This window comes from Miniopterus natalensis, chromosome 4 (genome assembly GCF_054644295.1).
Source record: "Miniopterus natalensis isolate mMinNat1 chromosome 4, mMinNat1.hap1, whole genome shotgun sequence".
Lineage (NCBI taxonomy): Eukaryota > Metazoa > Chordata > Mammalia > Chiroptera > Miniopteridae > Miniopterus > Miniopterus natalensis.
The window spans coordinates 69611527-69637633 of NC_142084.1; the positions used below are offsets into that span (position 1 = coordinate 69611527).

The window sequence follows — 26107 nt, forward strand, 5'->3', positions numbered from 1 at the left end:
GCGGGGCATGTGGGTGCCGCCTCGCACCCCAACACCAGTCGGTTTTTGGCCACCCCCAAGAAGAGAGAACATGACATCCACTAGCGAGCGAGTCAGGAAACAGATTTGGCTTCCCCCTCCCCAGCCTGTTTTCATTCTCATTTCTCCTGCTCCAATTGGAACATCCACCCCAGCATTTTTTAAAATCAGATCTAAATCCTAAATATGTGATTCCAGCTTTGTTATCGACACCGATACTAATGTTAATCACAGTAATAAGGAACAAAACACTTCTTGTTAACACAAATAAGGTGGTTGTCTCGGCCACATCAGGGTTAAAAGCTACGTGGGGCGTCCTGCGCCCTGTCCCTACTGACCCCTTCACCCTCTTTCCCACTCAGTCAGGTGACAGAGGGCCGGGCTCTCGCTTTTGGGGTTTTTCTTTTTTTTTTTTCTTGTTTGCTTGTTTGAAGTTTAAATAATAATTGGTTTCTGTTTACAAAAATAAAACTGGAAAAAATTAAATAATTACCATTGATCTGAAGCACCCGGCAAAGCCCAACGCCTGATTCTGAGCTTCTGGACTCAACAGAGTTGTGAGTTGGGGGCGGGTGGGGGGAGGGGGGAGGAGGAGGAGCAGGGGAGGAAGGTAAATGTTTTAAAGGGGGTTATTATTGGTGTTCTGGGGAATAGGGGCCGGGCTTGGGTGGATTCTCAAACCCTTCCCCCTCCCCCCCCCATGCTCCATTGCACAGAAGGGGAAAATTAATATTTTTTTTTGAAAAGGAGCAAAAAGAAAGAAAGGTCAGGGATAGCAAGCAGAGAGAGGGAGCGAGCCGGTTGCCACACACAGCAGGTAAACAAAAGCCAACAAAAAAAATTTTTTTCAATTTCACCCCTTGTGCATCCCCTTCCAGTTTAAAAAAAAGAAAAAAAAAGAAAAATATGCAAAATTTAAAAATCAAAACCTACCTCCCAACACCCCCCCAACCCATAACACACCCTACCCCACCCCCGTGCAAACAAAACAAAAACAAAAACCAGGAGAGGGAAAAGCGGCAGCTGAAGAAAAAGGCTTTCGGCTTTGGCAGCCGCACAGGGTGTAAACTTGGAGCTGCCTCCCTCCGCCTCTGAGCCTGATCGCAGGCAAAGGGGGAGCTCGCAGATTCCCGGGGAAGGGGACGAGTTCGGACCGGCTGCAGACTGTCGCTGGCAGACGCTGGCAAAGAGAGAGGGAGTGAGGGAGGGAGGGAAGAAGAGAGAGAAAGAAGGAAAGAACACGGGAGGATGGAGATGGGATGGGGCTGTGTGTGTGTGTGTGTGTGTGTGTGTGTGTGTGTGTGTGTGTGTTGGTTGGGTTTTGGATTTTTTTTCTGCTTCTTTTCTCTTTCTCTCTCAAACTCCCTCTCTCTCTCCCCTTTCATGCTCAATCCCCATCCATTTGCTCTTGCCAAAGCCAGTAAAATGGGGGGAGGAGGAAGAGGGAGAGGGAGAGGGAGAGAGAGAGAAGGATCCACCTATTTGGCAATGAGACATCCTCCAGCAGCCAATGGCTGCGTCCAAGGGGAGGAGGGAACCGAGCAAGCTGGGAGGGTGGGGAGAGCCCCCGGCAGTTGGAGACCAAAAACAATTTGCCCAATCGACAAGTTCACGTCTAATGAACAAGCAAAGTCCAGCAGTTATGAATTTTTCATTCCAGGCTCCCACTCGGGTCCATTTGGCAGCGGCCACCCAGCAAATGTGGAGGGGGTGGAGTGGGGTTGGGGGGGCTAGGATCAAGGAAGACTCGGAATTTTTTTCTTTTTTTTTAAGCCAGAAAAATAAATAAATAAAGGCTTGACTCTGGGCAGGCTGGCGGGCAGGCGGGCGGGAGCCCCAGAAGGCCTTGGGGAAAGCAGCTGCGCCTTCTCTCTATGTTTTGGTTTCAGTCTCTTTCTCTCGACCCGCATACTCTCTCTTTTTCTGGTTCTATTTCTTTTTTTATGGAGAGCCCAGGGGCGAGTGGAAGTTTTCCTCCCTGGCCATACACATGAACGGTGCTATGAATAGAAAGGAAAGAAAGAGAGCTCGGAAAGTGTTGATGCCAGCAGCACTTCCAGGGCAGGGACCTGGCGCCCAGGGTGCGGCCACCGGGGCCACCCCTATGTCCTGGGGCTGCTGCTCTCAGGGGCACTCCCAGACCAGGCAGCACCCTATGGCCCCCAGCACCTTGCAGCCTCCCTCCCCAGGCCCCAGCGAGCTCGTCTGCCTCCCTGGGCCCACACCCAGCCATGCAAGCTCCATTAACGGTGACAAGGGATGCCAACGCAATGCAGCTCGGCTGGAGAAACTGCAACAGTTTATGAAAATAGCCTCCTGTCACAGCACTCCGCTGACAAGCACTTCATGCAGCCACAAACACAACAGCCAACCCCAGAGAAGTGACAAAGGCAGGAAGATGGACACTACTTCCCAACACAGTCCCTAAGTCCTACTGATGCCTCCCCCACCACCCAGATGCTTAATTCTTTGCTTTTCCAGCTCGGTCCCCTCCACTTGACCCATGCTTAGTGTTTCTTGGTTGGAGGAGGGGAACACTCACCTGTCCCCCAATTCAGTTCATAATAAAGGGCCCCAATCATATACAGCAAGGTGCAAGAGCATAAAATAAGAAACCTACATGACAGGGAGAGGACTAAAAAAGGAAACAAGAATAGTAAGGAAAGGGCTCCATCAGGAAAAGTGAGACAAACTTGGGGAAATCGAGTCACAAAGAGGCCAATGGGGAGCTCCAGTTCCTCGGCTTTCCTTCCAGGCATGAAGGTCAGAATTCGGGAGGGAGTCTGAGACCCAGTGCCTCCCCACCGGGTTCTCTCTGGGAGGGGCTACAGAGCACCCTTGCCTTAGGCCATTGAAAAGCAATAAGGAGGAGACAGTTATTAAAGAAAGAGCAGACAACCAGAACACAGAGAGGGAGCAACTGACCCTGCTCTAAACCATTCCTAGAGCTGCCCTCTCCCAAGGTGAGGCTCAGCCATCAGCTGGCAACGGAAAAAAAGGTCACTGCTCACTCGTGCCCCTTTCTCCCCCATCTGAAACCCTGTGCTCAGTGGCCTTTATGCTCTGTGGAAAGGTTCCCAGACGGGCGCTGGGGGTGTGGCAAAATAAACGTGCAGCCCCTAGACTGGCGCTGAACCCTGACAATGGGAAAGGTGCCGCCCAGCACCTACGACCCCAGTCTGGGCCCTGAGTGTGACAGGAGCTCTGGCGGTGGCTGACCCTGACTGACAGTAAGAGGTGAGAGAGCAGGAGGCAGGTGTCATTGGGAACAGGCCTCTTAGGTTGGCATTCAATAATTAACGTCATGTTAATAACCAGCTTTGGTCCAATTAGCCAGAGATGTTAGCCGAGTGACATAAGATACTCCCTACCTTGAGAGAAGCAATCTTACTTTCTAAAGTTGAGATGAGATGGTAGAAACTACAAGTGAGTTTATGTTTGGCACAGAGGTGTTTTCTGGCATTTTGATTTACACTAAATATTAGACACTAAACAGAAAATGGCCAAGTGAGCCTCCTGGAGAATTCTGGCACGTTCAGTCTCACAGACCACAGCACCGAGTGGAAGAGACACGCTGAACATGGCTGATTCTGAATCTGGTGGTACAAATGGGTAGGTGGTGGGGAAATGGCAGATGGAAGTATCCACACAGAAGTTAGGGAGACAGGAGGAGATCAATAATTCACTCCTGGATGAGGGAGGGGTCAAAGGTTGATGGAGAAATTGGACAAAGAAGTGGCTCAGGAGGGCCAGTGGAGTGTCTCAATGGAGCCTCAGGGACCCACACAAAGCCCACTGTGCCCCCTCAATGCTCCCTTAACAGGAGGAGCAACAGGCCCTTCCCAGGGAAGTAACACGGAGGGAGAACAATCGTCAATTGTCTTTCTGCCAGTGGCCTTAACCTTGAAGGTGGGCAGAGAGGATTCCCAGGCAGTGCTCTTCCCTCACCCTGTTCCCCTAGTGTGGAAGAGCAGCCAGGGTATTCCGAATGCTTGGGGAGGGAGGGCAGAAGGTCTCCCTCTCTCTCCTGTGGGCACACACAGAGAAGAACCTCACTCAGCTTCCATTAGAAACACTTGGCACCCCCTCTGCAGCCCCCCTCTCCTACATGCCACTGGTGGCTGCTTTGGGCTCTGGACACGCCCCTCAGTAGCGCCAGACAAAAGGGGACTGTCCCCCTTTTGTTAAAAGAGTGGAGGCTCCCCTTGGAAGATTACCTGTCCCAGACCCAGACTCCTTCCCTACTTCCCTCCTGCGGCCCCCTTCCACCCTGCTCTGGAGCTCAGACTCTCAGTACCCTGACCGGAGCCAAGACAAAAAAACCCTCAGATGATTCAAGGCTTCTCCAGGAGTTCCAGGGTTCAGGGGATGGAGGGAGCGAGGGGACAGCCAGGCCTTGGAAGAGGCGAGGGGAAGGGGGAATGGAATGAGAGAAAAACAACCAAAAACCGAGGGGAAAGGAAGCCGGTGATGCTGGTGAGAGTAGTGAGCGAAAAAGAAAATTAAAGATGGCAAGGGGAAAATATAAAGTAAAAGCAGGGATATTTGGGGGTATGTTCCCCATTTAAAAGAAAAATTGAGAAGCCAGAGAAAAGATTTTTAAAACTCACATGGGCTTTGGTTTGCGGAAAGCAATTTTTCTGCCTTTGTGAGAGAAAGACCTCTCTTGTTATTGTTGAGTATATAGAATTTGGTTTTAAAAAAAACCACAGCAACAGTTTTCACTGAAACATTTCTAAAATACCCGTGCTGGTTTCAGCCATCACTAGGAGAAATGTACCAGCGAAAAAGAGGACTAGAGAGAGGGAGAAAGAGAAGGAAACCAAGCTGAGAGAAATTGAAGCTGGGCCCAGAACTGCAGAGAGAGGACTAGACGGAGGGGAATAAGCAAGGAGAAAAGACAAGGGCTCCGGGCGAGGGGGAAACCTAGCTGAGGAAAATGACTGCTTCTGTCTCACCAAAGTGAAACGTGGTTTTCTGAAACTCCACAAAGCAAACGAGGCCTTGTGGATTATTTAAGGGAAAATAGAAAAATATATACAGAACCTCACTCACACATACAGTATTCGAAAGCCTTCGAGGAAACAAAATAATTTTCCCAGTCCGAGATAGGCTTTTTAACTGTCCCATACCCACCAATAGTGAGTGAGACCTCTAGAAGCACAAGAAGTTATATCTTTAAAGACAGGACCACTGTTTGGAGGGCTCTTTATCTTTTTTAAAAAAATCCTATTTATCCACATCCTGATTGCTTTAAGGCCTAGATTTATTTTTTTAAACCCTGGACACATGCTAATTATATATATATGTATATATATCTCCATGCTAATTTGGATAACTATACACAGTGCAAAAAACTGACAAAGCCTACATAGACACTCCCAGATATTTCAGGATCCATCTTACTACTGCATGTCACATATCAGCAGCCTGGGTGTAAAAGGACGAAGGAAATTTTAAAAGGCCACAGATAGAGCCCCGATTAGTTTGCCCAATTCTTGGCATTTTATAATTCAGCCTTGGCCCCGACCAAAAAAGCAGACTTTGACTTCGTATTTCTGAGTTCTCCCATCTTGTTCCACAGCAGAAGGGACACAAGAAGGCAGTGGCAGGACTCGGACTCCAGGACAGAGATGAAGAGAGAAACTGTAGGCAGAAAAAGGAAGGGGCCCCGGGCTGCTTGCCCTAAAGGTGCGGGGTGGGGGGGGGCTCCTCTCTGGAGGGCAGGCTGGAAGGGACTCCTCAGCCACAGTACAATCATCCAAGAGTCTAGAAAAGCCAGGCATGGAAACCAGAAATGCACATTGCAAGGAGGCTCCGAGAATTTGGACAAAGCGGGTTTTTGGCTGCCTTGGGCCTGTTTTTCTCTGCTCAGGAAAGGCAGCCCCAGCGCAGTTTTTCCAGCGTCCTCACGCTATCTGAATGAATTTGCCCCACACCCCAGTGCTGGGTCTAGGACTGGGGCTGCCTCAGAACTAAGCTGCACACTCCTCTCCTATAAAACAGTCCCCCCCTTTTCTCCTCCTGACTACAAACTGGGAGCCGTGGTCTGGGATCTGGCCAACAGGCAGCTTCGTTCTGGCTCTAAACACTACCCTACTCCAGGCACATCTCCCCTCACCCTCCTGGCACTGAATGAAATAGGGTAGGAACAGGGGGACTGGGGGAAACAATCTATTCTCTCTAGTGCAACTGGAAATTGTTTACTTTCATCCTCTACAGGGAATAGGAAACAAAAACCCTAGTCTTTAATTCATTATTTAGCTTGAAACTTCCTTGTGTCACCAAATAGAAGTAAAAGCTGGGAAGGCCAGAGCCCTCTCCTGAGGGGGATGGGGTGGCTACATGGGGACGGGAACCTCCACAGAGCTAAAAACGCATGGGACAGATGACAGCCAAGGGCTGCGTGGGGCAAGGGCAGTGTAGAGCCTAAGCCTCACCCACCTCTTTGCCCTGGAAACAGTCAGTCCATGGTGGCCAAGGGCTGGGGAAGAAGGAAGAACCCCACAGTCTAGCTTCATAAGTTTCTCTAAAGAAAACTGAAAAACTGACCAAAGGCCCAGGAAGGGGAGACCAGCACAAGAAGATGAGGTCTGTGCCCAGCACACTGTGTAAATATCTGCAGGGCAAGAAAGAAGGCCAGAGCAAAAGGCAAAATGTTGAAAACTCCCAGGAGGCCCAGCTGCCAACTGCCGACCCCAGAAAAGGCTTGGGGATTATCCAAGGAAGATGTTCCTCTCCCTCCCCCCACCATGAGTCCTGAACCTCTGAGACTCCTCCTGTGACCTTCCCAGGTCCTTGCCAGAACTATACCGGGATCTGCTGCGACACACCGACACACCGTAGCTTCGCCGGGTCTATTCCCCCTGCCACAGGAGAGGCGGCCTGGGAGAGAAAGGAGAGTTTCTCTCAGCCCCCCCCCCCCCCCCCCCCCCCGTGCCATCGCCTTGTCTACACTCCGGTGCCCTTGGCCCAGAGAGAGCTTCTCTCTTGCAATTGCTTCGGCATGGGCAACGGCAGTGGGCAGTGGCAGTGGGCAGTGTCAGAGCCGGGTGGCCAGGATAGGAACAGCCAGGGGTTTTCACAGCTCCCGGGCTCAAGGGAGCTGGGCTTGCTCTGTCTGGGTAAATGGCCTCCCCGAAATGTACAATTTTAAAAGTTGGAAGGAATACATTTTCCAATCCCTCGAAATGTATTGCTCCCACAACTATTTTATTAACAGGATCATTGCCAAGGAAACCGGAGAATCCTCATTCCCCTGGTGTCTAGCCCCTGCGGAGGCTGGCACCGGGGTGCTCAGGACCGTGCCTACCTCTCCACCACAATCCGTTGCTCCTTGCTCCCTTTCTTTCTCACCCTCTCTCCCCCTCTGTGTCCTCCAGCTCCAACACAAACTGTTTGCACGGGAAGTCTCCCTCTATGACCCGATTCAGCACACACAAGAGAAAACTGTGGGCGACAGACCCAACGTCCTAACGAACTTGAGTTAATTAATGCTAAGGAAGAAAAGAGGCGCCCTCGCTCTGTTGAATCACGGTTCACTAGCCCTTTCAGTTTGTGTGGGTGGAGGAAAAAAAAAAGAGGCTTTTTGGTTCAAATATTTTTGGGGGGCGAAGGGAAAACAAAAACACCGCAGAAGGGCCGCGGAGGGCGAAGCTGTCAGTACCTGCCGGGAGGAGCGGAGGCGAGGGCAGCGGCAGCGAGCGTCCTCCCCCAGCTTCTGGCCTGAACTGCTATGTTAGGAAGGCCAAGAGGGGGGAAAGACAAGGGAGGGGATTATCAATTGATTTCAGGCCTGTTCAAATAAATTGCTACAAAAATTATACTGTCAGACTATAAGACACATACATATTTTTTAAAGCCCAAACCCAACAACTCGATTTGAGCAGAGCCGTGAAAATGTTTTAACAGTGCAGAAAACCGAAGTATGGATGGCACACGTACAAAAAATTTAAATGTGCAGAAAAAAAGAAGAGGTGGTAATGGAGGGGGGGGGACCAGGAGAACAGCTGCAATTTTGCTTTCCAGATGTTGACAGCAAAATGTAATTGGCAAGAAATTTCCTCCTTACCACTTTTTGTCCTTTGGTCCTGAGATGTTAAAATCCTACAGCTAGACCTTGGACTATAGCCGGTCTCCAGGCACTCGGCACATGTGGATGGGTCAGGAAGCCTCGTTTGCCATACGCTTGCGAGCTTTATTATCAGCCCACTAATTTTTACAAGCCCTTCCACCCATCCCTTAGCAGGGAGACCTGAGCAAAGCAATCCGAAGGACATTCTTATTTAAATGATAATAATAATTATTTTGTAACACACAACCTTTACTTTTGAGGCTGGGCCTCCCCCCTTTATAAAAATAAACTTTTTAACTGAAGTGTGGCCCATATAAGGAAGAGTGCACAGTTGTAAGTCTGCCGCACAATACATTTTCACAAAGTGAACACACCTGTGTAACCTCACCCAGGTTAAGAAATAAAACATTTTCAGCACGCTGAGCGGGCTCTGAGTTTTTAAGCTATAGAGTTCTCACAATAGGTATGCCTTAGAAATAGCTCCTGCCCACATCAGTAGTGTCAAATTTGAACACCTATGTACACACGTGTTATAGAGCACAGTGTACTACTCTCGTGACCACAAAAAGGGGTAACAAAAAGAAGCCCCTGGCCTCCTCACTGCTGCAGAGGGGTTTTATGCCTCTCTCTGTGTCTACCCAACTCTGATCCCATCAACAGGAGAACCAACTGTGCAGCAGGGTTAGCAGATTTGCAGGCGGTGTAGCGGGGAAGAACTAACAGGGGCCACCAAGCTGAAAAACAGAGGTCCTCAGCAATGGGAGGAGAGTAAGCAGGCACAACAAGGGAGAAAGAGGGCTCTGCGGAGTCAGGGGTTCCCGAATGGGAACCCATCAGGGAAGGCTGCGTGCAGCCCAGTCCTTAAACGTCTTGCACGGAGAGGAAGGCGGTGGCAGCGGTGAGAAGGGGACCAAGAGAGTGACGACCGGGTCCTGGGCTGGGGCTGCCAGGAGGGAGTCCTAGCCCTGTGGCATCTGTCTCCCCCTTCCCTGGCTCCAGCCCCAGCTGGCTCCCCTCATCACTTTCACTGACACTAAATTTACTTTATAATTTTAAAATTAAAATTTTAAAAAAGCAGGAAAGAGAAAGCACTGAAGGCAAAATACCTCCCACAATATCTCTTGGGGGGGGGGTGCTTATGTAAAAAGACAAATGCAAAGGTTCACTAAAACGTCTAAGCACCAAATAACAAGGAAAATAAAAGAGAAGCACATTAATTAAAAACACCTGAAGCAAATAACTAACTCCCTCTGCAAGGCCAAGGCACTGCACAGCCACTGGGGCAATGAGCCCTACCCCAGTTTCTTACCCACTTTTCCCTCTCGCGTTTTTTTTGCAGCTATGTCTTCCCCAAGCACTATGGAAGCCCCACACCTGGGAGAAGGTCCAGGGCACCCTTTTAGCCTTTTAGCTTCCCCCCAGCCTGTAGCAAACCTATGCAACCCTGACGAAGAGCTCTTTCCTCTATTTTCCACACCTCTCCAGGCCGTGCCCACTAAAGGCCCTGGACCCTGCTCTCCTGCTCCAAATCTAGGACCTGCAGGTGGTGGTACTGTCCTGGGGCTGGACACCAGACCCATCTCAAGTGGGCAGCTCTCCTCTCCGCCAAGGAGAGGCTCTTGAGGACTGTATTTTCTTTACTTATTGCATATGGGGCTGGGAAGAAAAAACTGTTCAGCTTAATTAAAAATATGAGCTCTCTGAGCCTGTGATCTTTAGAAACACTTGATTACTTGATCCTTTGGGGGGGCGAGGGGCAGAATAGGCATGGGGACACCCCCCACTGGTTTGACTCTCCCACCAGCCCACCGCCTGGGAAACGTGCCCTGGGCTGGCACCGGGGTACCAGAGCCGACTCCTTTCTTCCTTTCTTTCTTTTTTAAATCGCTCTAGCGCAAACTAGGCAGTGGGTCAGGGCCCAGAGGCGGGGAGGGAAGAGGAGAGGGTTGTCTCTGAAAGAGGGTAAAAAAAGAAAGCGAGGCTCCAACTCCAGGAGAAGAACGGCCGCGGCCGCAAGTTTCCTGGCTTGTGCCAGTTTGGCGATTTGCGAATCCGACCGGAGCGGAGGGAAAGGCTGGTGAGAAAAAAGCTCGCATTAAAACTAACCAGTTCTGCCTAAAAGCACACTTTCCACTCTTAAATAAGACAATGCCGAAGGGAGAGGAAAGACAAGTTATTTCTCACTCTTTAATTATTCCAATGCTTAGCATTATTTAAAAAAAAAAAACAAAACCACACACATTAACCAATGATATATTCTAACCCTCAACAAAGCTGGTATTTTTCTCTGATTATAGACCTTGCCGTGGCAAACCCGGGCTCCGACGAGAGGCAGCGCAAAAACAGGCTCCTAAATGAGACACAATTTTATTAAAATCATAATAATCCTTACAATTCTATAGTGCCTTTTCGGCGGAGGAGATCCCAGGCGCCCCACCCGCCCAGCTCTACCAGGGAACCAGCGAAAGAGCTCAGTAGAGAGGCAGGAAACGCTCGCCAACTCCACGGAGTGCCCGGGGCACGTATTTTTCTTTCTTTTTTTAACAGCCTGTTTCCATCATTCAGCCTCTGTCTCACGCTTTTTTTTTTTTAATAACAAAATTCCTTTAAAATTTTAAATACTGTTTCAAAGAAGAGGGAAAAGATGACCCTAAATAAAAGGGGGGAGGAAGGAGCTAAATGTGGTCTGCGAGTTTGGTGGGGTTAGGGGAATTGCCGCTGGGATGGGCTGCCTCTGGGTTCAGGGTGCAGAGCACAGGGCCAGCAGATACTCAGGGTCACCTCCCCCCACGCATTTAGAGCAGGGTGAGTCATCTGTACGTGGAAAAGGAAAAGGACCTAACACCACCAACTCGAATTTAAGTAATTCGGGTGATGAGAAGTCGGGTTTATGACTGGCTTCCTAGGGGGCTGGCTCGGAGGCCCCTGGGTGCTTTCTCTGAAAGCCCAGGGGCTGCTTGAGCTGAGGGGGGAGGCTTGGGGGACATCAGCAGGACGCTAGCTTCCTCCTCCAACAGGTTAAGTCAGGCCCACTGAGCGAACACACGTTCTTTTTCCACTTTTCCATCCTCTCCCCAGGCCTGCCCGGGAATTGCTGCAAAATGGCTGGTAGCAATGGGTGGGGAGGCCTTAGCGCCTCCAAAAGAAGTCCGCCCTAAGAGGGAAGACCGTGTTGTCCAGAGGGGATCTGGGGGAAATTATTTTTTTTTTAAGTTTCTTGGAAGCTGTGCAACCCCTGTGGCCTGAAGGCAGAGGAGAGGGAAAGGGAAAGCGCATTTTCTGCCACTTAGTCACATTTCTTCCCCGTGCTCCATGGAGGCCAAACGCCCCCAAACCCAGCCAACCCTCAAAACAAACAAAAATCTCCCCTGGTAAATTTCCCCGCCCTTATTCCCCAAAATGAGGCGGCTTGGGGATAAATGGAAAGGCTCCTTCTAGGCCTGATATCTGGAGGTGGAGATGTGCACAATGCCGTGTAGAGGAGGGACCATGGAGGAGGAACCCTCTCCTGGACTGAGGCCCCCAAGTTGCCCTCGGATTCTGGGGCACTTAAAACCCAAAGACCCTGGAGCAGCCAGAGAATAACAGGACTCATCAACATCGATTTCATTTCCAAAGCCCTCTCATGCATTATCCCATCGGATATGAGGGTGAGCTCAGGAGGAGGGAAACTGAGGCAAATGTGCCCACGGGTGACTGGGGACTGAAGCAACTGGAGACTGAACCCGTGGCCAAAAAAACCTGCCTCCATTTGAACCCCTTCTGGAGGAAGCCTTTAGTGCAGCAAAAGGCCAGCACCCCACCACGCGAACCAGGCCAGCCCGCCATGCCTACTGGAGTCACTTTTGGGGGTCAACGTGAGGTGTGAGGCCCCTGATACCGCGGGCAAGAGGGGAGCCTGAGCAATGCAGGGTCCGAAGGGGACCACCCCTCCCCCAGTCTACAGAGCGACTTCATTCTGCCATCCTCATTCCTGGATCAACACCTGGAGCAGCTGGACTAGAGCGAACCAAAGGGGCGCCATAGGCACTTCCCCCATCAGGCGCCACTTACCGCCTTTTTGCCTCTTCTCCTGTGCACTCCCAACTTTTAGCAGAACCCACTGGTGGCCAAGGGCCCTCTAGAACCTCAGAGCCCCGCTGTCAGGACTATGCTGTCCCCTCCCACCCTGTGGTAGGTAGTGCAAGTGACCGTGACTGTCAACACCCATGTTCTGCAGGGTGGAAAGCACAGTCCTCCCACTGCGTGAGCCCAGAAAAGGTTTCCCCACACCCCACCCACCCGTGTCCCCCCTCCAGGCATAAGCCAATTGCAGCGGGTTGGGAAATGCCATGAACAAAAAACAAAACAAAACAAAACAAAAACACCCCAGAGGTGAAAGGAGCCCACAGGCAGTGGGCACCTGCCGATGAGCACATGCAGGGGCTGGCATACAGGGCATGGGCAGCACTTCCCTGCTGGGGTTTGCACAGGCACACGACGAGATTCACCAGTGGACTAGAGAAGCTTCAGGGCCATTAAGGGGGCTGAGAAGGGAGGTGTGGAGGACCATCTAACTTTCTTCAGCCAGGCTGGGCATCAAAGCACTATGGTTGGGCAGTGGGGCCATCTAGGGAGTCCTAGGACAGCCCCCCACACCTTCGCTCAGTAATGTGCTTCTATTTTAAGATAGCTCACACCCCTTCAAAACCCACCCACACTGGCTCCTGAGGTCCATGCTGTATGCACAGGGAACTGGCTTCTAACACCCTGGGCGCACCTGAGGGGAAGGCCAGGAGGGCTGGTAGCTCCCAGCCTGAGCTGCCAAGCTGGACTCAGGGGGGCAAATGGAAGTTTCACCCTAGAAGGGAGGGCATTAAATGGTCCCTTTGTGGAGAGGAACTGCGGCCGTCACTCAGGATTAATTTAAGCAACAGCAAACACACACCAAAAAGCAAGTCTCGCCGCCAGCACCCACCCCCGCGATTGTGTTTCAGGGAGGGCTGTGGGACTCGGCAGTGTGGCTCAGCCTTTCTCAGGGGAGGGTCCCTGGCCTTTAAGAACTTGGAGCATCCACAGTCAGAGGGAAAAGCTGCTCCTGCCTCGCCCCAAGTCTCTGCTTCGTGAAATGGGTTTTGCAGGTTTGGGAGAAAGCCGAGTAGGGGTGGTAAAAATCCAAGTACAGACGTGAAGCAGGAATGGGGGGGAGGTTCTTACATACATACATATATATATATATATAAAGGTACAAATTTCCAATATAAATATAGCACATGCAGGGGCGCTACCAGGCAGCTTTGGGATGGCCCACCTGCGCCCAGGGGCATTTGGGAAGACTGGTATTCTAAGAGAAATGGGGGCTGTGGGAATCAGGCCTCCGATTCCCAGTCTCCTCCCCAACAACCTGAATGTGGCTCTGGAGCCAGGTGCCCAGGGCGGCCTGGCAGGTGTGCGATTCACGTGAAACACACGCATGTGCAGGCTGGGGAGGTGCGTATCCACGTGGGCCTGGAGCCAGGTGTGTAAGCATTGGAAGCTCCTGCAGGCTCACTGACCCACCTGAGCCCACGACCCCCATGAGGGTATAGGGCAGTACTTGTACTCTGAACCTGATATGTGGAGAAAGCACTCGCGTGTGCGTGTTCAGGACCCCACCTGATGTCTGGGCAATGGCCTGTGTGCTCCCCAGCAGTCCCATTGGGCTGACTTGGGTGTGCATATAAACTGGTTTTTCCCGGGATTCCTGTCTGGGGCACCCGTCAAGGGCATGCTCCAGACCCCTGTTCAAGCCATCGGAGCTACTGTACAAGAGCATGCTTGTGGGCTTGCCCATGCCGGGGGGACTGCTGTAATGTCAGACATGGGAGTGCATGCACCCTGCTAACCTGGTGGAGCTGCCTCAAAGAGCTGTGCGCATATGCTTGCCTGTGTCCTAGAAGTGGCCACGTGCACAGGGGCCACCGTAGTGGCTGGGCCCAGCCCGGATCTCGTCTCTGAACGGGCCAGGAGGCAGGGCCTGCCGCCCTGCGGGCCTCTGAGGATATCGTTGGAGCCCTGTTGGTTTTGGCCCTGGCAGCTCTAACAGGGGAAGCCCCGAGGAGCAGGCGGGCAGGGGTGGAACAAAGAAGGAAAAAAGTGAAGGAAGGCGGACAACAGAGGAGGAGGAGGAGGAAGCGCCCTGGAATGCGGAGGGCCCTGGGGAGTAGGGGTGCAGGGCACTAGAGGCTCCAGGCTTAGGACTAAAGATTGCCTGGGAGCCCATAGCTGCCACTCTCCCCACTCACCTCCCCCACCTCACCCCCACCCCATGGACAGGTACAGAGTTTTCGAAGACCCAGAACTTCTCTGCCTTCTGGAAGCCTGGCCCCAGCCAATGGGCTCCAACACAGAGCCACTGTGGGCTACAAGAAGCCAAGTAGCATTTGGAGTGGGCATGACTCAAATTTCCTCAGCCTTGGTTAGACTGTGTGAGGCCACTTCCTACATTTCTTGGCTGGGCTGCTTAGAATCTCAGTCTTCCCATCTGGGGAATGGGAAGGGAATTCCCATGGGGAGGGCCAGGAGAGGGAGCCTCAGGTAGATAGGAGTGGGTTAAAAAGCAGGATGACCTGTTTGAGACTTGCTTGCCCTTGGGGGCCTGGCTAGTAATTCCTGCCACCCCATTTCTAGCCCCATGACCTTGGCACTTGACCCTGAAGCCTCTGTTCCCTCATCTGTAAAACAGATTACTCATACCTGCCTCATATTGGGATGGTTACAGGAGGTCTCGTGCACCCGCCCGCTGCCCTGGCATAATTGCTCCGGAGTTGGTAGCTGTTATTTTTATTGTGAGGAGTCTGTGGCTGTGACAAGCTGTGACGCTTGGTGTGATCGTGTGAGGCTGGCTGTGTGTGCGACTGTGCCGCTGTGTGTATGCGTGTGTATGACAGGTTGTGTGTGAGACTGTGCGTGGATGACAGATTGTGCCGGTGTGCAGCAGTGCCTGTGACAGGCTGTCACTGTATGACAGACTATGGGTGGTGGGGTGTTGCAAGTACTGACTGTGAGTGGAGATGAGGTGGTGTGTGGGGCTGGGACAGGGGACCCCCACAAACCTACCTCAGTAGGGTCTGGCTGACTGTGAGACAGGAAGGTTCTTGGGGACTGGGGGAGTCCAGTATTCCCTGGGGTCTTGGCCTTTCCATTGTGTTCATGGGACCTCATCTGCTTTCAAACCTCAGGTGGTGACAGGTCAGAGGGACCCCATGATAGAGCCTCACCTTCACCTGCTGTGTCAGCTCAGGTGCCCATGCTCAGCTTCATTCATGCCTGGATTTGTGGGATCCCAGGAGGGTCATCAGTGACCTCGGGGCATCATGGACCCCAGGCCTGGCTGGCTTTGGTGAAGGACGCACACCCAGAGTCTGTTTCCCACACTTTTTCCTGAGCTCCAGGCCTGGGCAAACTAAGTGAGACCAGGAAAAGGAGGGATCTGAGGAAAGCAAGAAAAGCGGGAGATAAATGCAGAGAGAAGGTGAGAAAACAAGACATTTCCCTGGGTTCTCTGGAGAACTCAGAGCTCACGGGGTCAGGGCCTCTAGTCAGGTGGATGCACATCAGGTTTGTAAGGTCTGGACTAGCAGCCATGCAGCAGTGTTAGTACTGCTTTTACAGGCCCCATGCTCGGACCCTGTGCAATTTCAGGGACTCACTCCTCAAGTCAATCCTGGCAAAGAGATGAGAAAAACCAGGCATTCTCCTAATCCCGCAATTTTCAACCAATATGCCACGGCACTGGTGTGCCACAAGAATTTTTAAAACAAGCAATACCTGACCATTTAGTCAGGATCACTGACCTTAGATTTTCCCTTAGATTGTCAAATAAAAAATGACAACAGCCCACACAACCGCCATCCAGTGTGAATGAATCAAAACCATACCCTTTTTTTTGGTCAGATCGGCAAAAAGTATATTTTTGGTGTGCTACAGAATTTTAGTCAATAGTTTATGTGTATCATGAGATGAAAAAGGCTGAAAATTGATGTCCTAATCAGTGTGTGATTCCACACTGCACACCACTCAGGCCCACCGCTTCCTTCTACAGTTGGAGAAACTGAGGTTGGGAAAGGGAGGGAACTCTTCTCACTACCCACTCATGCCCAGAACACCTAAGAATATAGGTCTCCAGGCTCTGAGAAACCTCACCAGCTGGAAAAATCCCAAAGCCCATGGGCCAGGGGCAGCACCCTCTGAACCCCGCCCTCCCTTTAGCGTGTCAATGTGTGCTGCGTGTGTTAGGGTGTGTGCTGTGGTCCACAGCTGTCGTGTGCCTGGTGTGCAAGCCACTGAATAATGTGTGTGTCCCTTTGTCGGAGCAGGCCTCTGTGTGTCTGTGTGTCCATTCAGGGCCAGCCCCTGCCACTGAGGGGGAGAAGCAGCAAAGCACCCCCCCCCCCGAAAGTGTGTCTTTGATACTTGCAGCCTCGGCAGCGAAAAGCAAGTTTCCACAGGGCCGTCTTGGGCTGAGGCCAGGCCGTCCTCAAATAACATTTGAAGTTACTTAGCAAACTTTGTTTAGTGCCGAGAGAGGCGCGGGCAGCGGGCTGGGGGGGGGCAGTAAACCGGTTCCTCCAAAGTCCCTTGGCCCTCTGGGGGCACGAGTGCCCAACATGGAGCTTGGTTTCCCACCCCAGCTCTAGGGAGGAAAACAGGAATCTTAAAGCCTTGGAGGGAACTTGGGGTAGAAGGGGTCAGGGCATCCCATAGATGTAGCCTCCCCTTGGCTCTGGGCTGGGGCAGAAATGCCCACCCTGGTCTCCTGGTGGCCAAGAGGCTGACACAGCCCCAAGAGTCCACCAGAAATGGGAGGGTCCGAATTTTCTCTGTCACCCTTTTTCTGCAGCCCCACTCTACCAACCTCTAGGCAGGCAGCACGCGCTGACTTGGAGCATGTGTCCCCTTCTAAACACACACACATAAGCACCCAGAAGCCCTTGGTGCCCCCATGCCTGGCCCCCAAGCTCTCACTCCCAGGCAGAAGAGACGGCTGGAGAGCCAGCAATGGTGATGGCGGAAGGTTTAAAAGTGAAATTGGCGCCTATAGGAGGGGCAGGGGAGGAGAAGCCAAAATGGTGAGCCATTACAGAGAAGAAGGAGAGAGGGAGGAAGCGAGCAGGAAGGTGGGAGCCAGGCAGGCATCCTCACCAAGCTCCAGGCTGCAAAAGGGCAGCGAAAAAAGCAGCCCGGGCCCTTCCAGGGAGCAGGCATGGGGGACAAGCCCTAGATGGCACAGGGCAGTAAGGGGCTGGGAGGAACTCAGGGCTCCCCCACCCCCACCCCAAGCATCGAAATGGAGACTGGCAGCAGCAGCCGCTCGGCTCTGCCCGGGCATGGGGTGGGGGTGGTGGACAGGCAGGGTGCCAAACCAAATGCCACCAGCCTGGGCATGGTGGTTGCCAGCCCACAGTGCCGACCCCACCAGCCCCAGTCCAGAGCCCTTACTCCTGAAGTTTTGGGGGTGGAGAAAGATGGGGACCCAGTAGGAATCAGGGGTCCAGCAGACAAAGCCCAGGTCTCCTTAAGCTGTGGGCAGGTCCCCAAGACCCTACAAAGATGGCGCTGCCTGGCACTGCCAGGGTGACGGGCTTCGGTAAAAATAAACCAGCCCTCCCCGGGGGAGCTAAATCGAGGGGCCCAGGTGGAAGTGCCACTCTGGGCCGCCAGCTGCCCCCGCCCCACCCCCAAGCTCAGAGTGGCAGGGTTGAGAATGCCCAGTGCCCATTGAGGCCTGGTTTCTGCACAAGTGAGGCCCTGGCCATCTTGTCCACAATCCTGGGCGGACAGCATAGGTTTTATCTACAGTATGGATAATGGGTGACCTCAGGCTGCAGCAAAAACAGGCCATGTGTTCTGGGCAGACGGTGCAGGGACCATGCTAAGCCACATCCCCTTCACCTCCAGACTGCCCCTTTGAGAGGCAAAGGGGCCTGCACTTGAGCTGTGGCAGAGCAATGTTGAATTGAAAGTCAGCCTCACAAACCAACTCTGCTAAAACCGCAGCTGCCTAGCACTTCAGCAGGTCCTACCCATTCTCCTCTCCCCATACATTGCTGTCTCCAGTACTGGACACTCTCTTGTTTATTGGGTTGATGGTCTGCCCTCCCACCAGGGCTGGCATCTTGGCTGATTTTGCTCCCTGCTGAGCCCCCAGGGCCCAGAACAGAGCCTGGCACCCAGGAGGTGCTTGGTAAATATTTGCTGAAGGAATGCACAGGCCCCTGGCTGCACCCCCAGCACACGGGCTCCGGCTGGGTGCCCGGCAAGGTGTGGGAGAGGGTGTTGGGTCCCACTGGGGTGAGGGCAAGCCTGGCCAGTGGGGGTGCAAAGGGGGTGGACGACGATCCACTCTCATTCTGAGCCCTGGACAACGAAAGAAGATCTGAAGGCCAGAGTGGTAAGGAGGGTTCAAGAGCTGATAGCTGGGACAAGTTTCAAATGGGGGCGTACAGGACCACTCTGAAATTTGGTAAAGGCCAGAGAATAAGCTGCAATTCTTTCCTGTCAGTAGGAATTAGGATGGTGGTGATCGGAGAAGGGACCCAGACTCCACCACCTCCTAGCCCTTGTCCCTGGCACTGAATGCTCTTCTCTGATTCTGGTTTTTCATCTATAAAACCAAGCACTTACTTTACAACAAGCATTGTTTTAAAGCACATTCTGTAAACCAACTTCTCTAATCCATACCACAACCCTGTGAGAAGAAACTGAGGCCCAGAGAGGTTGAGTGACTTGCCCAAGGTCACACAGCTAGTGAACAGCAAAGCCAGGTTTCAAACCCAAGAAGTTGGCTCAGAGGTCCCAGTCTCTAAATGTCCCAAATGTCAACAGTGCCAAAGTGGAGAAACCCTGCTCTAATATACTGTCAGACGCGCACAGTAGCACACACATGGATACAGCTAACCCCTGCCACATCTGCCTCACATGGAAGGACTCAGAGAGAAAAGCTGGGAAGACTCTTAGCACAGCAGGTGACACAGCAAGCACACAACACACCTTAGCCATCACTCTGATTTTTAGGATAAACGCTCATTTTGATATTTTCCTACAAAAGGCTTTCTCCCTATCTGATCCTGCCAGCCGTTTTTCTTCGCTCTTTCTCCAGAGTCAGAGGCCAGAGTAGATTAGCGAGACAGTCCTGTGGAGGACAAGAGTCTCAGAAGTTGGCCTTGCCTCCACCCCAGGCTGTTTCAATGGCTGCCAGAAGCAGGACAGTAAGAGTTGGGCCCTTGGCCACTGGGCCTACCTCTGGCCCCACTGCTGAGCCCAGATGGCTGGGAGTGTCCTGAGCAGGAGTGGCCTGTGGCCTCCCAGGCTTCTACAAACTAGCACAGGGATTCAGAGCTTCAAATTCCATTAGAAGAGATTGGGGTGGTTGAATCTGCAGCTCAGAGGCAGCCAGGGGGCCAGCAAGCAGAGGGGAGCTATGAGGAGGGCAGATTTCATCTCTTAGGCACCATTTCCAAGCAAGGCCAGGTGTGGCTCAGGTGTGAAAATGTGTGTGAGTGTGACCCTCATCCCTGTGTGCTGGTGCAACACAGGACTGTGTACATGTCACACCATTTGTACCTGGGCCTGGGGAGGTGGTAGAGTGAGAAACTGCATTTGTGACAACACCTGGATCCTGGTGAGCAAGACTGTGAGACACTGTGTCAGCTGGCCTCGTGTGTGTGTGTGTGTGTGTGTGTGTGTGTGTATGTGTGTGTGTGTCTGTGAGAGATGAGTGTCAGGAGTTAGTTGGGCCCATGTGTGCGTTACTATCTACCTGATAATATATTAGGGCTGACGTTCTCCAGTTCGGCACTGTTGACATTTGGGGCTGGATCATTCTCTGTGGTAAAGCATCCTGTGCACTGTAGGGTGTTGGGCAGCATCCCTGGCCTCCACCCACTAGATGCCAGTGGGCAAATCCCCCTCCAAGTGTGACAATCAAAAAGGTTTCCAGACACTGTCAAATGTGTGTGTCTCATTGAGTGTCTCAGAGTACATTACTGAGTACATGCATGCGTGGGCTCCTATGTGTCTGATGGTGGGGGGGTGGATGGGCGCTCCTGTGTATGTTTCTGGGGGTCTGACAGCGTCACTGCATGCTCATGCCGTGTGCTTCTCACTGAGTGTCTTTGGGTCTGTGCACTCCTGTGTGTTTGGCAGTGGTAGTGAGTGTGTCTGTACTATGTGTTTCACAGCATGTTATTGTATAACCATGTGTGCTTGCGGGTCTGCGCCCACAAGTGTGTTCCTGCACCGATGTGTTCAGGTGTGGCGGGTGTCTCTAGGTGTCTGTGTGTGAAAACGAGCATCTTTGTGTGGGGACGCCTGTGTCTGTGTATGCCTGACTTAGGGAGGTGTGCTGTGCGAGGGTGTGCTGTGCCTGTGTGTGACAGCATGGTTCTTTGTGCCCGAGTGTGCCAGTGAGAGAGTGTGACTTGGTGTGAGATGGACCTGAAATAAACCCCTGAGGTGATTTGACTGAAGCCCATATTTGGACGGACCCTCCTGGATGATTTGGCCCCATACCCCCAGCTCCTATTGCCTCCTGAGGCTAAGGAGGAGGGGTGTGCTGCCCCTGCCTCTGGCTTGTCTCCCTCTGATTCAGGTGGGGACCAACCCCCGCCCTTTGCCCGATCTGTGCCAGGAAGGCTGGCACCAAACTGTCAGCCAAGAGGGCAGGGTCCTCGGTAGTGGTGGTGGCATTGCCCCCTGCCCAATGCTGGCCACCGCCCTCGCTCCCTTCAGGGTGAAGCCCAGTGGGGGGAGAGCTCCCCAGTGCAACCCTGGCTTCCGATTGGCTACGGAGCGCCGCAGTGCCCGCCACCCGCCTCCCCCTCCCCGGCTGGCGCAGCCACATTGGTAGTGGTGGCAAACGCAGCTCGGAGTTCTGGGCACAGCTGCGCCTCACAGAGGCCTGCCAGCCCCACCAGAAGCCAGACACCCCAGCTCTGTGCCCCTGACCCCTCCCCACCCGCCCACCCGCCTGCCCAGCCGGGCAGCACAGTTACCCTGGCTGCTACACCCTCAGGCTGCCAGGCCCAGTCCCCTGGCCCCCTCACCCACCATGCCCATGCCCCCTTGGCCAAGCCCACTCGGGGAGGGGGGGCCCAGGCCCTTGCACGTGGCCACTCCCGCCCTCAGAGGGGCTCTTCAGAAGGGGGGAGGCAGCAAGGGGGGCAGGGAGAGGGGGAGCTAGCCCTTCTTCTTTTAGTGAACGCGCCCAGAGCTGGAGCCAAAAATCGAGGAGGAGAGATATTCAGACAGAGCCAAGACGCGTTTGGCAGGAGAGAGAGAGGGAGAGAGGGAGCGGGAGGAGGGGAGGAGAGAGGGAGGAAAAAGAGAGAGGGGAAAAAGGGGGGCCTCAGTTTCCAAATCCATGCTCTCAGAGCCTTGGAGGGACAGCGGGGGGTGTGAGACCCAGGGCAGACCTGGCTCCGGGGGTGGTGGGCTCAGGCCCACAGAAACAGCCCGTCAGCCCAACTAGCCAGGCCAGGACGGACACAGGCAGAAGCCAAGATCAATGCACACTGGGCAGACAGAGGGAGGCCTGTGGGCGGCCCAAACACATACCCGCACCTCACCACACAACGGGCTTCTGTCCATGACGGGCCAGGGGCACGGGCAGGGCCCACAGCAGGGCCGCCACGGCTGCCCAACCTCATGGGAAGCCATGGAAAGGCCAGCGTGCTCCCAGCCGCTGGCCTGGCCGCCATAGTGGGCATTTCACACTATGCCGAGAGCCTGAGAGAGGCCAGGGAGAGGAACTCATGTGGTGAGACACACATCAGTGGTCACAGAGACAAAGCCCAGGATGAACAGTGCCGTGGGAGCACAGCACTGACATGTATGCCCTACAGGTCGACACAGACAGGTAAGGCACATGGATACACCCCTTCCCGTGATGGTTAGACACCCAGAGGATATAATGAGCTGTACAGGGACACACCACAGTGGCACTGTGACACAAAGACCACATCAGGAACACACAGTGATACACACCCATCACCCAAATACACAGAGACGGAGCTTGGGGTGACCCTCAGACAGGCAGCACCCCATGATGGACACTCAGAGAGAGAGAGACACTTGAACTGGGACCTACATAGATGTACGCAGCCACATAGCTGTCCACAAGAAAATGGTGGCTCTGAGGCCCAAGATGCCAATGAACACACTCAGATTTAGGAGAACCCAGGTAGGCACTCACAGCCAGTCCCCTGGTCCCTTCAACCCCACATCCAGAGCTTTGGGGGCAGGAAAGTGAAGACACCCCCCTTTCCCCACCCAGCTGGAGCACCGTCCTCAGCAGTGTGTTGGAGGGAAGCACAGACATCCCAGACTCCTCTCCTCTCTTGGTCCAGCTGGAAGAAAGTGCAAGACCCCAAATTCTTCACGCTTCGAGAGCAGAGGGCAGGGACCAAGCAGATAAAAGGCTGAGCTCCCAGTGGGTTTGATGTGAAGGCCACCAGTCGACACTGAGCACCAGGGGGATTTTGCCATAGACACGGCTGCACATCCACCCCTGCACGCACCCATGATGCTCACTGAATCCTGACAAGTGCTCACACAGGGTCCCACACGTGTCCTGTCCCCATGGTGTACCCAGGTAACAAGGCCCAGGTCCAGAAAGGATTCTGGAGCCATGCAGATGTCCCTGAAGCCACCATCAGGACCCACCTTCATCTCCAGGCTCTTTGCCCCATTCATCTTTGTGTGCATACACACTCCTGCACACGGCCCCAGAAACCAGACCCAAAGCAGGCCTGGTCATGATTAGGGTCAAGATTAGGGAAAGGGTGAAAGGCATCTGGTCCCCACAGGCCTTGTCTCTTCCCTCCTGTACCCTGCTCCCCACCATCCCTGCCTTGGGCCCCCGCTGCCCTCTGCTTGGCCTACAGGGCCCTGCTCAAGGGAAAAATGCTAGGTCCTGAGATGCCTTCCTCCTTCCAATCTCTTCTCTTGCTTCCTCCTCCAGGTAGTTCACTTGGATTTCTATGTTTGGGAGGTCTTCAACCCTGCCTTCCACCCTACTGAAGCAGACGGCCTGGGGGTGGTCTAACGATGGTAAACAAATGACCACAAGTCATTCTGTTCCTTGAGCATATGCTATGTACCTGAGCCTAATCACAGCCTGAAATGTAGGCACTATTAGTGTTGTTTACAGACCAGGAAAATCCTGTGCTTCAGGTCACAGGATTAGAAGATACAGAACTGGAGCTCAAACTCTGTGCTGTTTTATAGTAAAGCCCAGCTCTCAACCTCTGCTCCCACATCTCCCACCTGGGAGCCCTTGAGGCCACACAAGACATTCCTAGCTGGGCCAGGACCCCTGGCTCCAGCTCCCAGGGAGAGGGGAACACTCTGCCCCCTACATTAACCCAGAAGAGCCTACCTCATCCCAGTTCATGCTGCACACACCTCCCATCCCAGCTGTGGGCATGAAGTGGGCAGGGCCAGAGCCAGAGAGAAAATGTGCATAAAAAGGAGCCTCCATGTGAGTGCAGCATCAGGAACAGCAGCTTCACAGGGACAGAGAGGTGGCCACAGTGACCCAGGGAGAGAGCTGTGGGGGCACATCAGGGAGGCCCCAGCCCATCGCCCTCCCCTGGAATGATTGTGTGTGTCGCTTCTTAGAAACAAGGGTACAAAAACATTCTGTTGCTCCGGTGGCCACGAGGCAGGGAATGCCGGTGAGGGTGCATGTCTATGTACACACCTGAGTGAGCCAACAGCATTGTGGAAAGGTGTACGTCTATCCATCCATCCATTCTTGAGTCTGTGTAAGTGTGGGGTTGAACACATACTTGAGTCAGCCTGTATCTGAGCGTGACTGGGAGATATTACCGTGTGTCTGTGAGGAGGTATCGATATACACATTCCATTTTGAGGGATGTGTGTGTGTTTATGTGTGTCGGGTGGGGAGGGAACACAGGTCTACCATCTCCTGTGTCCACAGATTTGCCAATGGCCGTGTGTATGGACATCAACGTGAGCATGTCATTTATATCCCCATCTTGGCGGCGGCAGCAGTGTGTGTGTGTCTACATTCTGGTGTGTGTCTGTTTATTTGGAGGGGGAGTCCCATCCATCTGCCCCCCTCCACTGAGGACTCAGGTCTGCGGCTGTAGTGGGCTCCAGCAGCTCCAGCAAGCGCCCCGCCCAGCCGCCCTGGATTTCGATGCTTTTTCCAGAAGGAGATCCCCCCCCCCCCCCCGCACCCTTCCCCCTCGCCCACAGTGCCTTTCCCCGCCAGGGCCCCGCTGCTCCAAGCTCGTTCCTGCTCAATCATTTATTGACTTTAAAATCGAAGCCAATTCTGGTTTGAAAAAAAGAAAAGGGAGAGAGAGAGAAAGAGAGAGAGGGAGAGATGGAGGCCAGAGTGAGACAGAGAGTCCGAGATGTGTGGAGGAGGGGGGAGCAGAGTTGGGGCCAGAATAAGAAACAGACAGGGAGAGACAGTCAAAGATATGGAAGGACAGAGACAGAGGGGGAGAGAAAGAGAGAGACAGAGGCTGGCAGAGCAAACTATGGAAGCAGAAAAATTTGTAAAACCAGAGACTCTGGATCCAAGAGATGTAGCTCTCCGGAAGGGGACACTCTGCTGACCCAGAGACATCAGCGACCCACCCAGACTGTGACTGCTGTGCCCCTCAGCAACCCTGACACACTCATAGCCTAGCCCTGTGATGGAGCTGAGCCCTTGCTCCCTTCTGGAGTGTCACAGAGTCAAGCCCTGGCCATAACCCTGAGCCTCAGGGCGACCTCAGCCCCTTCCTAGTCTGGTCACAGTGGATCGGCTGGCATTTTCTTTCCCAGGGTACCGTGAAATCTGAGGGCTCAGACTCTTACCCAGGCCTCGGGGGGACAGGCCAGAAGCTGGGCTCGCAGCAGGTGGGCAAGGGGCTGCTGGAGTGTGGGGTCTTGGTCCCACTAGGCCCTAAACACCAGCCATACAAGCCACCCAAGCATAGATAGCCCCAAAGGCAGCCACGGCTCAGACTCAGCAGCGTGGGCAGGATCATTGTGTGGAAGCCCAACATGGGGTGACGGGCCAGTCAGAGGCACAGATGTGGGGATCCCCATGTTGCTACAGTGGTCAGAGTGCCTGCTCACACTTGTATTGTGATACACATGTATGAGCGTGCACCTCACTAATACATACTCACCCCTGTACAGAAAAACCTGCTCCCTGGGCATCCTTCCCACATGTCCATGTCACACAGGCCTGCCCATGGCCAATCCACAGGAGCCACACACAGACTCCAAGATCGATTCTCTCTCCCTCTCTCTCTCTCTCTCTCTCTCTCTCACACACACACACACACACATACTTGCATCTGTTGATACAAGAGAGTAGGGTGGTCATCGCTGACATTCATCCCAGACATACCCTCTTGCCACACATCAGGCCCATATAGCAGCCATATTCACACGGACTCCCACTTCTAGCTGTGGGCACACCTGACACATGGCTGACAAGGCTCAGACTGGCAGAGGGGACAATTAGGACCCCAGGCCTGGCCTATAGATTCGCCACATATGCAGATCCTGCCGGTAGGCACTGCTGGGCAGCCCCAGGTGTCCCCTCCGCTGAATCTGTGTTGCCAGCCTAGGCCTGGCCCTGCAGGCAGCGCTGCCAAGGCCGCTGGGGGACTCTGGTCAGCTCCTGTGCCCTCTCCGAGCCTGGGGCCACCGCCCCGGGAGGGTGGAGAAGCAGGGCAGGCATCCCGGGAGCCTTTGCCTCCGCCAAGCGCTGCTCAGGGAACTTCGCTGGAGGCGGGATGCGCTCTGCAGCGCGTCAAGGTCGGCGCTGTTTTGCTCGCGGTTAGCCCGACGGCGTGGTCGAAGCGCTGTCGGCGGCGTCCACCGCTGCCTCCTGCCCTCCCGCCCCTGGGTGACTGGACGGTATTCCCCCGGCCCGCCTGGTCCACAGCGCAGCAGCCCGGTTAGCCGGGACCGGAAAGTTTGTGCCGAGGAAAGTTTGGAGGGGGACCCGCGGCGTCGTCGTCC

The 26107-nt window shown here is 53.6% G+C and overlaps 1 protein-coding gene across 4 annotated transcripts in view; it reads right to left on the reverse strand.

The window, feature by feature from the left end:
• NFIX (nuclear factor I X) overlaps window positions 1–26107 on the reverse strand; it is a 90643-nt gene that overhangs the window by 63733 nt on the left and 803 nt on the right. The window contains exon 1 of one of the 4 annotated variants that reach the window (XM_016218618.2): window positions 512–595. The exons of the other annotated variants lie outside the window; for them this stretch is intronic. Within the exon in view, the coding sequence (XP_016074104.1) occupies window positions 512–514 (3 nt within the window). The 5' untranslated portion in view covers window positions 515–595. Of the gene's footprint in view, window positions 1–511; window positions 596–26107 lie in introns of those variants that run through there. 4 annotated transcript variants of the gene reach the window in all.